Source organism: Phocoena sinus, chromosome 1, assembly GCF_008692025.1.
Source record: "Phocoena sinus isolate mPhoSin1 chromosome 1, mPhoSin1.pri, whole genome shotgun sequence".
NCBI classification, from domain to species: Eukaryota; Metazoa; Chordata; class Mammalia; order Artiodactyla; family Phocoenidae; genus Phocoena; species Phocoena sinus.
The window spans coordinates 38,902,443-38,915,922 of record NC_045763.1 but is presented as its reverse complement, the minus strand read 5'-3'; the positions used below and the strand labels follow the sequence as shown (position 1 = coordinate 38,915,922).

General features: G+C 49.8%; 1 protein-coding gene across 1 annotated transcript; it reads left to right on the top strand.

The window, feature by feature from the left end:
* Positions 1-1,759: 1,759 nt before the first annotated feature.
* Positions 1,760-12,589, top strand: LOC116756601 (cytochrome P450 4A11-like). The gene is given in 11 exon segments (XM_032637333.1): positions 1,760-1,954; positions 6,263-6,296; positions 6,299-6,399; positions 7,043-7,091; positions 7,575-7,702; positions 8,601-8,725; positions 9,104-9,131; positions 9,133-9,312; positions 9,587-9,754; positions 9,897-9,973; positions 12,421-12,589. Coding segments are annotated over 11 exon segments (1,254 nt in total).
* The last annotated feature ends 891 nt before the right edge of the window (positions 12,590-13,480 follow it).

The window sequence follows — 13,480 nt, the reverse complement described above, 5'->3', positions numbered from 1 at the left end:
GCCCCCTTCAGGCTGTGTTCACGCCGCCAACCCCAGTCCTCTCCCGGCGCTCCGACCGAAGCTCAAGCCTCAGCTCCCAACCCCCGCCCGGCCCGGCGGGTGAGCAGACAAGCCTCTCGGGCTGGTGAGTGCCGGTCGGCACCTATCCTCCGTGCGGGAATCTCTCCACTTTGCCCTCCACACCCCTGTTGCTGCGCTCTCCTCCGCGGCACCGAAGCCTCCCCCTTCCGCCACCTGCAGTCTCCACCCGCGAAGGGGCTTCCTAGTGTGTGGAAACCTTTCCTCCTTCACAACTCCCTCCCAGTGGTGCAGGTCCCGTCCCTATTCTTCTGTCTCTGTTTTTTCTTTTGCCCTACCCAGGTACGTGGGGAGTTTCTTGCCTTTTGGGAGGTCTGAGGTCTTCTGGCAGCGTTCAGTAGGTGTTCTGTAGGAGTTGTTCCACATGTAGATGTATTTCTGATGTATTTGTGGGGAGGAAGATGATCTCCGCATCTTACTTTTCCGCCATCTTGAAGCTCCTCCCTGTTTTTTTGTTTTTTGTTTTTTTGTAATGAAAGGCCTCTACCTGGCAGATTCATTTTTTGTAGAGGAGTCAAAGTAAACACAATATGATAAATTGCAGCAGCATCAAACCTGGGGTGCCTGGGTGAGTTGCCCACAGGAGTCATTGCTTCAAGCTGCCACCTTAGGGATAGACGGCCCCCCTCTTCTGCCTTTCTGTTGCCTGTAAGATGAACCAGGAAACATCCCGGAATTAAAATTTTTAATTTCTTTTTAAAAACATGGCACCCAAAAATGAACCTAGTCTTTTCAAGGTGGTGATCTATGGGGAGGAAGGTGATCTCTGCGTCTTACTCTTCCGCCATCTTCCCAGCACCCCCTCAAGGTGGTGATCTAATCAATCCAAAGTTATCCTCATTCCGTCCTTCATTCATTCATTGAATCTGTAAGTATTTATTCGGCATCATCAGTAGGCACAGTCCTCTGGTCCAGGCTATGGAAGGTATAAGGACATAGAATGCCTAGTGACAACCTTCAAGGAGTCCTTGGTTGGGTTGTGTGGGTACTAAATGAATGGGGAAAATATTTACTGGTTAATAAATGTTGACCACAGATGACACAGTTTTTTTGAGAATTTAGCAGACAACTGTACATTTTGCTTTAATCACTTTGTTATAAGCTTTTCTCAGATCATTGAAAATCTTCACGAAGATCATTTTCAATGACTGCTACATCTAACCATATGGTTTGCCCAACACTTTTTCGCAAAAACTGTCCTGGATAGTGAAGCTTGCACGTCTGCCAGTACATGGAGTTCATAACCTGAAACAGTCTCCTGCTACTTGGAAACACTAGAAAACAGATCAAACATGAAATATCCCCAGGAAAGTTTAGGGGCTGCCATGTACGGACCGGAGTCTCAACCCAATAATCATCTCTTTAAGTTCATGGTTAACAGCAAAGTCTCTGGAGCCAGACTGCCTGGATGGAGATAAACATGAAAAAAGTGAGGGTGACAGACTTGAGGATAAACTTGTTCTCATCCTTGCTCTTCTATATCTGGTCTCCATGACTTTTTTGGTGCCTACCCCCAAGATGGATCCTCCACAGTTAATCAACCCTGGAGACCCAGGTCTGAGCTCTGCCCTCACCACCACCCTCTCCCGAGTGGGCGAGGTGATCCTCCCTGACGAGGCTGGGTGCTCAGGGGAGGTCAGCCACCTTCAGGGACAGTCAGCAATCCAGAAGCCGCTGCACCATGAGTGTCTCTGCGCTGAGCACCCCCAGAGCCCTGGGCAGTGTCTCGGGGCTCCTGCAGGCGGCCTCCCTGCTCGGCCTGGTTCTGCTTCTGCTCAAGGCAGCACAGCTCTACCTGCGCAGACAGTGGCTGCTCAAAGCCCTCCAGCAGTTCCCGTCTCCTCCTTCCCACTGGCTCTATGGGCACATGCAGGAGGTAGGATGGAGTGGGACGGGGAAGTGGGAGGGCAGGGAGGCCGGGGCTCTCAGGCCGTGGTCCTGGTCAGCACGCCCATGGGACGAAGCCTTGCTGTGGGGCGAGCACGTGGCCTCACAAAAGGACCCAGCTTACCTCTCAGGTCTTGGCTCCTCAGCCCAGTCTGGGGAGCTCACTCCCTCCCAGGACCCCGTGCTGCTGTCCTCGGGTCTGTCAGACACTCCTCCTTAGGGAGATCTGCAGGCTGTCCTGGCAGCCCTGCACTTTGAGGACAGTGGCTCTTCCTTCCTGAGTCTCCCCCGTCTCCAGGCTGAGCAGCTTCAGCTGTTCTCATAGAACAGGCTTCTAGATGCTTCCCTGTCCCATCCCTCAATTCCATCCTCTCTGCCTGGCCCTGAGCTTGCCTGGGAGCACAGACATCAGTCTGATGGATGCTGCCCTGTGGGCTCACTGTCCATGGAGATGACAGACAGGAATCTAAGAAGGTGTCAGGTGACAGGAAAAGAGGCCCACCTGCTGGATGAGGGCGTAGTAGGGTGTAGGGACAAACCGGCTTGGTTTGCTTGAGATTGAGGGATTTTTCAAGGCTGATTATTTCAGTGCTAAAACTAGTAGCTGGCACACATGAGTGAGGTTTCCAGATGGCACCAGGTAAGGAGTACTGACAATTGAGTTGAGACATTAAACAGAATCTGTTTACCTCCCACACCCCATCCCCAAAACCCCTGAACTGTGAGCTCCATGGGGCTGAGGTATCATCCCCTTCCTGCACCCCAATACCCAGCACAGAGCCTGACACAAAGGAATGCTTGGCCCAGGTGTGTGGAGTGACTGAGAAAGGAGCAGCTCGCATGCTGGTGAGGGACAGTGCCTACCCAGGCAGCTCTGTTAGCTCTGATCCTGGCAAGGACAGCGCAGAGCAAGGTGAGGGGCCACATGGGGACGGGCTCATTAATGGTGTGTGGATTGAACAAGCCTAAGGAGACGGGGTGTTGCAGAGAGCTGAGGCTTCTATTTCTCAAAGAAAGAGGCCAAGCAATTAGCAGCAGAGTAGAGCCAAAGACAGAAACTATTAATATCAGCCACAGAGAGACAGCCAAAACCCATCTTGTTCATGCAAATTGTTGTACTAATGAGTTCCCGATTATTTGTTGATTTAGAGAAATTATGACCTTTGTTTTGATGCAGTTGTTACCTTTCTCAGCTAGGATTTGACATAAGGAACAACTAAAAATTCCTCGGGTGACTTTCTCATTATAATGATGGCCATTAGATGATATGTAGTTTCAGTAAGTAGATGATTTATGTTTCCATAACTAATATTCCTCATGGTGCTGAATTATCTCTCAAATTCTGGTGGCCTAACAGCTATTGCAGCCAATTTTTTTCTTACTCTTTTAATACTGTCTGAGATTTCCATTTATTCAATATCTCTGTTATTGGCTAAGTCGGGAATTAGAATACCACATGTAATTAGATTGAAACTAATCTTTCAGGCCAGATGACAAGTGACAAGGTGGGGCAGTTAAGCACGTGGGCTCTGTCGCCAAATTACCTAGACTCATATATCACCTCTTGACACGTACTTTAAATACCTGCTCGATGCCTCAGTTTCCTCATCTGTAATATGGGATGATGATAATAATTATAGTACTCAAGTGAAGTATTATAATCTTAGAATGGTGCATGGCACAGAGCAAAGGCCATAGTTACACTCACTCTAATTTGTATGAATTTAAAATAATATTAATGCCTGTGAAGGACAGACATTTTGGAGGTTTAACAAACTCACTGCATTAAATGGGGGTGAAATCCAACAAGAAATATGAAAAGGGGAACTTACAACTTTGGGATTCAAGCAGTCCCAAACTGCCCCATCTTGCCCCATGTCCTCCCTCCTATCTCATCTGTACCTGCCGTGCCAACAGAACCCACATGTCTGGCAATTGCATTGTCAGATGGCATTATTACCTGTCCACCTACTCCCCTTGTGTCTCCCTTTGGGGAAATTCCTTTGTGGCTACAGTCCCCAGAAGTAACCAGGAGAGGACATTCCACTGGAGCCCTGACTGCATTGAGTGGTTGCAGCCTGGAGGCCAGATGGCACTGGCTTTTTGCCTACAGGGTCAACACCACTGCCACCATGGGCACCATGACCTCTATGAGAGTTTCAACTGGCTCTGGACAGACATGCTCAAGAAAGATGGCAGCTCCAGCCAGGTGACTGGTGGGCTCATGGACCAGTGGGCCTCAGGGTGACCCCAAGAAGAGAATGGACAGGTAGAACATAGTTTAAGCTCCTTACCCAGGAGCAGGATTTAGGGGCGCTGACTGGCAATCAGAAAGGAGGCATACTCCTGTACAGAAGCAGGGACACCCCCCACCCCCGCCACCCAGGCCCCTGCTGAGCAGGCAAGAAGAGATCAAAGAAAACTAGGTAATACAGCTGGGGAGGTAAGAGGCTTCCACCAGTCAGTCCCTGCACTGGATCAACAGAGCAGGGCAGTCCCAATGAGGACGTGACCTGGGAACACAGAGCAGCCCCCAGAATGAATTCAAGCAGGACACGCCTCAGTTCAGGGCAGGATTGTCAGCCCCGCCCACACCCCCACTAGAACAGGAGCTCCACAATAGCAGGGATCTTGTTGTTCACTGCTGGATCTCTAGCTCCTAGGATGGCAATTGACCCAAAGTAAGTACTCAACACAGAGTTACCAGGTAAACAAATGAGTCCTTCTACCCATCTACTTATTCTTGTATTTGACATTCACTGTAGTGGAAACATTTGGGGATGTCTGTTCTGAGATCTCTTCCCTTGCACAGGGTGGCCTTCAAATACCCTATTCACGCCCAGCCTCAGTTGATTGTAGCAGGTGGACGCCTTGGCTATGAGATTAGAATCAGACTTTTGGAATAGGATTCAGCAGTGCCACTCAGACATGATGGTGGCAGAATGGTGAGGTGCCAGCCCCAGAAGGGTAGACGTTCCCTCCTGCATCACCTGGACCCAGCTGCATGAGGACATGGACCGTATCTGTTTGTTCATAACTGTATCACCAGCTTCTAGAATAGTGTCTGTATGAGGTGGAGCCTCCATAAACACTTGCTGAGAGATGAATGCATGGACATACAGAGAGAAAGAATGGGAGACACAGTCCTGGCAGCCCTCCAGTCCCTGGTTCTGCCCTTCCACAGCCTGGCTGCCCCCTGCCCTTGGGCTCCGTGAGACGCCCCTGGGCCCCCAGCTTTCTTTTTGTCCTTTTCCTCGCTCTTCCGTTAGCTCTGATTCTGTCACTTGCAACAGCAATTTTAATCAGGACTCATTCATTCACACTCCTGCATGTACTCATTCCTTCTACATGAACATTATTGATTCTTTTAAAAGTGGGGCTCAATCCCTGTGAACCATCCTCTGTGCTGGCTCTAAGAATACAGGGATGACAGGTATGAAAGGTAAGCCTGTCAACACGGTGCCCTGCAATTAGAACATTGAGTTGAAACCTGATAATAGAGGCACCCAGGGAGCCTTGGGAACCCTGGGGAAGGACACCTTGGGGTCAGCAGGTTTGACTTTAGATGCAGCTCACTTGGGCATATCCTTTAATATGGGTTGCCTCATTCTTCAGTAAGACAGGATCAAGTAATAATCCCTCCCTTATACATGTTTGTCTTGAGCATTACGTACTTGTAATAGTGTGTAAGGCCTGCCACAAAGTTCCACAAACTGGATGGCTGAAACAACACAATTTAGTGTCTCAGAGTTCTAGAGACTAGAGCCCAAAATCAAGGTGTTGGCGGGGCTGGTTCCTTCTGCAGGCTGTGCAGGAAGCATCTCTTCCCGGCCTCTCTCCTTGGCTGGTGAATCACAAGCTCCATATATCTCTTTATTTCATCTTCTCTCTCTGAGTGTCTGTCTCTGTGTCCACATTTTCCCTCTTTTATAAAGGCACCAGTCACATTGGATTTGGGCCTGCCCTAATGACCTCACTTAAACTTGATTTGAGGGGACACAACCGAACAAACAACTCTAATATAAGTCTGTGAAACACCAGTAAGATTCTAAAGGCAGTTCTGGATGAAGGCCCATAAGTGGTCCATCCGGAAGCCAGAGCAGGGCCTTAGGCCAAGTCTCTGCAAGAGAGCAAGAAGCCAGGTCAGAGCCCAGCTCATCAGAAACAGTTCCAAACTCCTAAATTGCCGCTGATGGATCCAGAACTATCTCCTGGTTGCTGTCCTAACCTCCAGCACCCCTCCAAGCACTGGCCCTAAAGAGAACATTTTACTGATGTGTCTTTCCCTCTGTTACAGTACCCAAAGGACCAGGAGCTGCAAGAGGTACTGAAAAGGTAGAGAAATTCCCATGTGTCTCTCCTCACTGGCTGTGGGGAAACAAGGTTCAGCCGGTGGTCTATGACCCTGACTACATGAAGGTGGTCCTGCGGAGATGTGGTGAGTACAAAACATGATCCCGGCTGGAGCGTATTTTCCCTCTTGGGTACATGCCCCTGGGTCTGTGAAATTCCAGAAGAGATTGCCAGTTCAGTCATCAATACCTGACTGTCTACCATCCAAACACCAGCCCACATCCCAAAGAGCAGCACTGTTCACTTAAACGGAATGCTAAACAGCTGTGTGGGGCTGCACATTTTCGTTCTTTCTTCTTTAACCCTATTGAGGTGATTTTTATGTAAATAACCCCAGATCTGAAAGACAATTCCTTATGCACACTGACTTGCATTTGCCTATCCTGGGTCATTGGATGGCTAAACCATCACAAATTGGAGGAAAACCACAGGCTTCTGACTTAATCTAGGGCACTGAACGGAGCCTATATTTCTTGTCGATTCACCTTCTTAGCCCCGTGGGTGTTCTGCTGCTGGGACACTGAGTCTGCCTTCCTGGGCCCACAGTGACCATCAGGACAGAGAGAGTCAGGGATGGGAGGCAAGTGGGAGGTGGCTTGAGACAGGCTGCCAGCTGAAAAGCACCAGGAAGGGCTGGCAGCCCATGGTCTGGACCACAGCTGCTCTGCGGGCTGCCTGCCTTGTTTGGTCCTGTCCGCTTTCCTGTAATGGCTTCCTTACTTTTTCAAACCCTAAGTTTGCAGGTACCTACAGATTCTTGGCCCCCTGGATTGGTAAGTATATCAAAACTAGTAAACTCTGGTACACTCCCAGTTAGGTTTACCAAGAGCTGCCTTGCTGACTCACAGAGAACAACAAGTGCCTGCCACCCTGTCACCACCCTCATCTCTGAATCAAGCCTCATTTCCCTTCTTCTAATAAAACCCTCACCCCTTTGTACAGGTGCTGAGAGCCCTCCTGAAGCTCAGCCTCTTCTTCATCACTTCTCAGTCCTCTGCGATATTCTCAGCCTATTAACTAATTCCTTCTATCACCTGCCCCCCCTACTCTTTTTCAATCTCTGTCTCTCACAGCTGTCATAATCACATCCTATGGACCAGCCATTTTGGAAATTCACATTCCTGAACTGTACTGGCCTTTCCTACCTTTGCCCATGGTGTGTCTTTTCCTGACACCCTTGGTTCCTCCCAAGTTGTGCCCAGTCGTCCCTCTGATCCAGGCTCCCCGACCCACGCACACACCCATCTGTGGCCCAGGGAATGGTTTGCTCGTGTTGGAGGGGCAGACGTGGTTCCAGCACCGGCGGATGCTGACCCCAGCCTTCCACTATGACATCCTGAAGCCCTACGTGGGTCTCATGGCCGACTCTGTCCGAGTGATGCTGGTGAGTCTATCCCTCGTCACCTGGACCCACTCTCATCCAGCACAGCTGACAAAGTCCACTCTCAGACACTTGTGTCCCTCAGACGTCCATCAGACACAGCCCTCAGAACGATGCATTCAGAACTTACTAGGAGACAGGGCTCTCCAAGAACGGATGGGACCCAGGCACCACCTTGGATCCGCACTTTAGTCATTGATAAGGGAAAGGCGGGCCATGGTATATTCAGGATCCACTCTCCTCCCAACTCCATGTCTTCAACACAGTGGACTAGATCAAGGGTTATTCCCCTTGACAGCAGGGCAAGCTGCCCCTGGCTGGCCTGGGCAATGACACCTTCGGGGGAATAGTGGACATCCCAGGATATCACTCAGGTGGGCTCTGGCCTGGGGCCCAGGGTTTCTGCATGGAATTGAGCTCCTCATGGGAGGAAATGGGGGCAGGTCTATCATACATTCACAGAGCTGGCCTGCAGGATTTTGATTTCTCACCAACTGGACTCAGCTAACATTTAATGAAAGGATTGATGTCTGATGTCCCTTTCGTAGGGACCCTAGTACTGGAATCTTATGCTATCTCTTACCTCGACAAATTTGCTTACCACTGTTGGCCATCGCCTATCCAGGTCTGATCTCAGGATACAAAAGATTCCCCCTTGTCTGCTGAGAAACTATGTTTTCTGGCCTTCCAAAAGGCCAGAAATATAAAAGTTATAGAAGTTTCTGAGATATAGGCATCACATTACACATGTGTGTTACAGCCTTAAATTGCTAAAACACATCTGCTTAGAAAGTGAGGAAAACTCATCCGAAGATTTAGAGAGACGGAGAGAGAGCCTGGCCTTGTCAACACAGGCCTTCTGGGGGAGCAGAACAGAGTCAATGTTCCCCTCCCACTACAGGACAAGTGGGAGGAGCTCATCAGCCCGGACTCGCATCTGGAGATCCTTGGACACGTCTCCTTGATGACCCTGGACACCATCATGAAGTGCGCCTTCGGCCACCAGGGCAGCATCCAGACAGACAGGTCAGTGACAACCCTTCAACGGCAGGGCAGGGTCCTTGTTCTCACCAGCTGGGGAGGACTTACCTGAGAGGCAGTTAGGGCAGTGTGGACGCTTATCAGCACAGAAAGCAACATTCTGCACAGAGCCATGGACCACAGTCAAATTCCACCCAGACCAACCTTGACTCAGTCACAGGTCCCTGATTCCTGCACAGGGAGAAGCCTGGCTGCTCAGGCCACTTGTAAAGGACTGAGGGTCTCCTGGGCTGTGAGGCAGAAATGACAAAGCCTCAGTGCTGCCTGTCCCCGCTGACTGAGGAATCCCCACCCAGAGCCCCACTCCATCTCCAGGTCAGAGGCTCCCTCCACTCCAGTCTCTTCTGCATCCTCTCCCTTCAGGAACATCCAGTCCTACATCCAGGCCATCAGGGAATCTCAACAATCTGATTTTTTCCCAAGTGAGGAATCTCTCCCACCAGAACGACATCATCTACAGGCTGAGCCCTGAAGGCCGCTGGAGCCACCGTGCCTGTCAGCTCACCCATCAACACACAGGTTCTGCTCCTCCTTCTGGGCAGCTCCTGCCCACCCACCCCCATCATGCACATGTAAAAGGGCCTGGCCTTGACCCCTCAGGCAGGGCCCAGACTCCTGCTTCCTCTTCAGGGGCTGGCACACACCCACACTGGGTACTTCCCTGGTGCAGGGGTTGGGAACCGAGACGTCAGGGTGTCAGGTGAGGTGCAGGGAGATACATGTGTCACCACGTTGCTCCTAAATGTAAGCTTCCAAATCTTTTCCTTTTCAGTCCTGGGCATGGTTACCTACTCCTAATCTGTGCTGTTGTGCTTTGTCACCTCCAGCCCACCTGTTTTACAACAGCATCATGGTGGCTCTAATGGAGGCTCCAGGCCTTTTGTGCTGGCACATTGCCCCTGCTGCCATGGGTACCATCAGTCTTCTCTCTCTCCTCCCTGCCCCACAGGTATCCCACTCTCCCTCTCCTTTTATGGGCTTCACCACAACCCGAAGGTGTGGCCGAAACCAGAGGTATTATGGCCATGGGAGGAGGGGATGGGATGCTCTCTCTAGACCAGCACCTCCCCTGCTCCCCCTCAGGGATTCTTGTCCCCTGGTGGATTGGTGAAGGAGTTTGACCCCAGCTGCCCTGGCCCCGGAGCTCTCTCTGCAGGTGTTTGACCCATCCCGGTTTGCACCAGTTTCTACTCAACACAGCCGTGCTTTCCTGCCCTTCTCAGGGGGATCCAGGTGAGACTTTCTGTACTTGGTGCAGCTGGGTGTCACTGGGTGCTACCCCATGTCTGTGACCTCCTACATTCATATGTGGCGTATGCAGTTATGGCTTTTATGTTGGTGTATTGGGATGGAAGCATGTTTCTGTATGTTCAACATACAAGTGGCCTTTAGGGCAGGCCACAGACTAACCCACAGCTCTTTCTCAATGGCTGGCCACATTTCAGTGTCGATGGCTGTTCCAAGTTTAGTGTATTGTAGGGTTTTTCCTCACTGTGAGATGATGACTCTACCTAATTAAAATTATTCACTGTGTGTTAAATTTCAACTGTCCTCCGTTTCCATTGTCATAATTTTAAAGGGTAGATTTTTTATTCTACACCTTCTCAGTCCCACGTTTTCTATTTACTTCCCCATTATGCATCTGTTGCATCATGAGTAGTTTACATATGCTTCCATTTTCAGACTCCCTGCGTGAAACTGTTGAAGCCATACACTGGAAAAGTTATAGCAGCGTTTTAAGAAAGTTTGTTATCAATGTGTGTCACTTTGTACTTGGGGTCTATCCAAAAGACGTTTTGACAGCATATTAATGTCTGATACACATGACAATTTCCCCAGTTGTCAAAACTTTTCCTGTGATCTGAGGTCTTTTTCCATGATATTATACATTGAGTCCAATAGTCCAAGCAGGCAAAAGTATAGAATTGAGACAATCAAGTGCCTTTGAGAGAAAAATCTACTAATTTGTATATGATGCATACATTTGAAAGGTTTCTGGCATGTAAAATATAGAGCATACTTGAAATAGCTGTTGAGCTGGACCAGAATACTCCATATCGGCTGCTGGGAAAATCCTCCCAGGCTGCTAGAATCTTCCCCTGTAATAGTAACTTCCATAAACTTTGCAATTACTTAGTAGAAACGAGTTTTTTTCTGAATCTCCAATTCTGTGAAATTTTCACTTGGTGAATCAACCTTCACAGAACAGGCTTGACACAGACATGCTTCCAGAATACGCTGTAGGTTTCGGTTTCTGCCCGGGTCCTGTTCTTTCTTGTAGATATTGGCGGCACATTATGCGGCTGCCACTAGAGGACGGGGTTATGTACTAGGCAGCTCAATTCTTAGGTCAGAATTAATATTTACTTTTATTCCATTCGGGTTTTATTTTTCAATTCAATTAACTTTATTTAAATATAAAACTATTTATTAAGCTGTCTCTGTGTGCCAAGTCCTGTGCTAGGAGATGGGAAGGCAGAGATGAAAGACACTGTCCCTGTCTCCTCCTAGAGTTCACAGTCAAGAAACAAATACCTTGGCAATTCCTTGGCAGTCCAGGGGTTAGGACTCTGTGCTTTCACTGCCGTGGCCCGGGTTCAATCCCTGGTCGGGGAACTAAAATCCCGCAAGCCTCGTGGCATGGCCAAAAAAACAAAAAACAAAATAACAAATACCTCTACTCAAGACAGACATCATTCATTCTTTCTTTCACTCACTCATTCATTCATTGAGCAGGTTGTTAAATGGTCCATGTTTCTGGCACTGTCCTGGTCACTGGACTGAGATGGGTCCTTGAGTTAACACTAATGGTGTCTTGGGGGTCCAGGGAGGAAGAGGTGTAGCCGGCTGTGGGGGGAGGGGACCTCAACAGCAGCGGAGCAAGGGAGAGGGGCTGGACAGGTGCAAGGTGAGTGAGGAGCAGCCCAGAGAGCGCTGTGACGCCAGCTGAGGCCCCGCAACGTGTCCTCCCTGTGATGGAGGGCGCAGCAGGCCCCGAGCCGCCGTGGCTGCAGTAGAGGGAGGGGAGGCAAGGAGACTGAAAAGGCCAGTGAGGAGCCCACGGGATGGGAGGAGGGGCCTTGCTGGAGTAGAATGGGAAGGCTCCAGGGGCAGGTTGACTGAGGGGCTGCGGGGAGACAGGAGGCCGGAGCATTAACTGGGAGGCAAGTGGTCCAGCAGGTCGAGGGGCACTAACCCGTGGCCCCTCCAAGAAGCCTCCCGGTTGCCATCCTGACTTCCTGACACAACTCTGTCCTGTCCTGTCTGGGGACTGGGGCCCCTGCATGTCTGCCATGGGTGGTGAGGGCCCGAGAGTTGCCCACATCCCCCTACAGTGCCCTGGCCTGGCCTGAAACCAGAAGCTGCCTGTGGACAAGTGAACAAAGTACTAATTCACATTTACTGATTCACGTGACTTGACCCTGTGGCTTAGAGCACCAACCCTCCCCAACTGGACTTGCTACTGCTGAGAGCAGAAGTAGGAGTTAGGAGCTAGTCCTGGAGAGAGGTGGCCTTTGTGAAGGTCAGGGGGAGAGGGTGGACCGAGGCTTGGGCGGCACATTCAGTGTGACCTGTAAGGAAGGGATTGGGGCTGGGCCACGTGGAGGAGATCCCTGAATGCCCTGTGCCCGGCAAGGGTTAGAAGCCTCTGCTCACTTCCTTTTCCCTCCCTGACCCAGGAACTGCATCGGGAAGCAGTTTGCCATGAATGAGATGAAGGTGGCCGTGGCCCTGACCTTGCTTCGCTTTGAGCTGGCACCGGATCCCTCCAGGGTCCCTGTTCCCATTCCAAGAGTTGTGCTGAAGCCCAAGAATGGGATCCACTTGCAGCTCAGGAAGCTCTTGTAATGATTGCTGGAGACAAGGACAAGCTCTGAGGGTCCCTGCCTGCCATCCTGCCTCGCTGTCACTCTCTCCCGTCCTTGCCTCTGTGCCCACTTCCTGCTTCTATCTCCCCACCTGCCAGCCTACCTCATCTCCTGCCTCCTGCCCATCAGACTCTCTCACCCTTTCTCAGGCTTCCTACTTCTTTTTCTGTTACCTTTCTCCTACCCACCTGTATCTCTGTCTGCCAAGCTCCTCATCACCTGCCCTACTCCAGCCTGTCTGCCCTCTCCCTGCCTTTTTTCCTTTCTGTCTGCTTGTCTGTTCTGTATTAGTTTCCTCTTCCCACTACAAAAATTACCAGGAATTTAGTGATGTACAACAACACAAAATTTTACTCTTACAGTTTAGGAGATCACAAATCTGAAATTGATTTAACTGGGCCACAACAAAGGTGTTGCAGAAGCTCTAAGGGAGAATCTCTTTTCTTGCATTCCCAGCTTCTAGAACTTTGCAGTACTTTTCAGTGAGTGGATTAGGCCCTCCCAGATTATCAAGGAAATCTTTTCTTAAATTCAGTGGATTGTAGATGTTAACCATATCTACAAAATCTTCAGAGCAACAGCTAGACTTCGGTTTAATTGATTAACTACATCCACAGCTTATCCAAGTTTACACAAAGAACTAAACATTACGGTCCACCCCTTCAACTTGGCATCCCTACAGATCCCCCTGAAACGATACTTAATCTGCAAATAAAGACTTTATAAAGTCATACTCTGCCAAGTATCTGACGTATAATTGAAAGACTCTAACCCTTGCGCCTCAAGACAACAGAAAGTCATTGGATGGTGGTCACTCTTCTCCCTGATATCCTGGAATTTTAATGCTGTGAGGTTAAGTTAACTATTATTA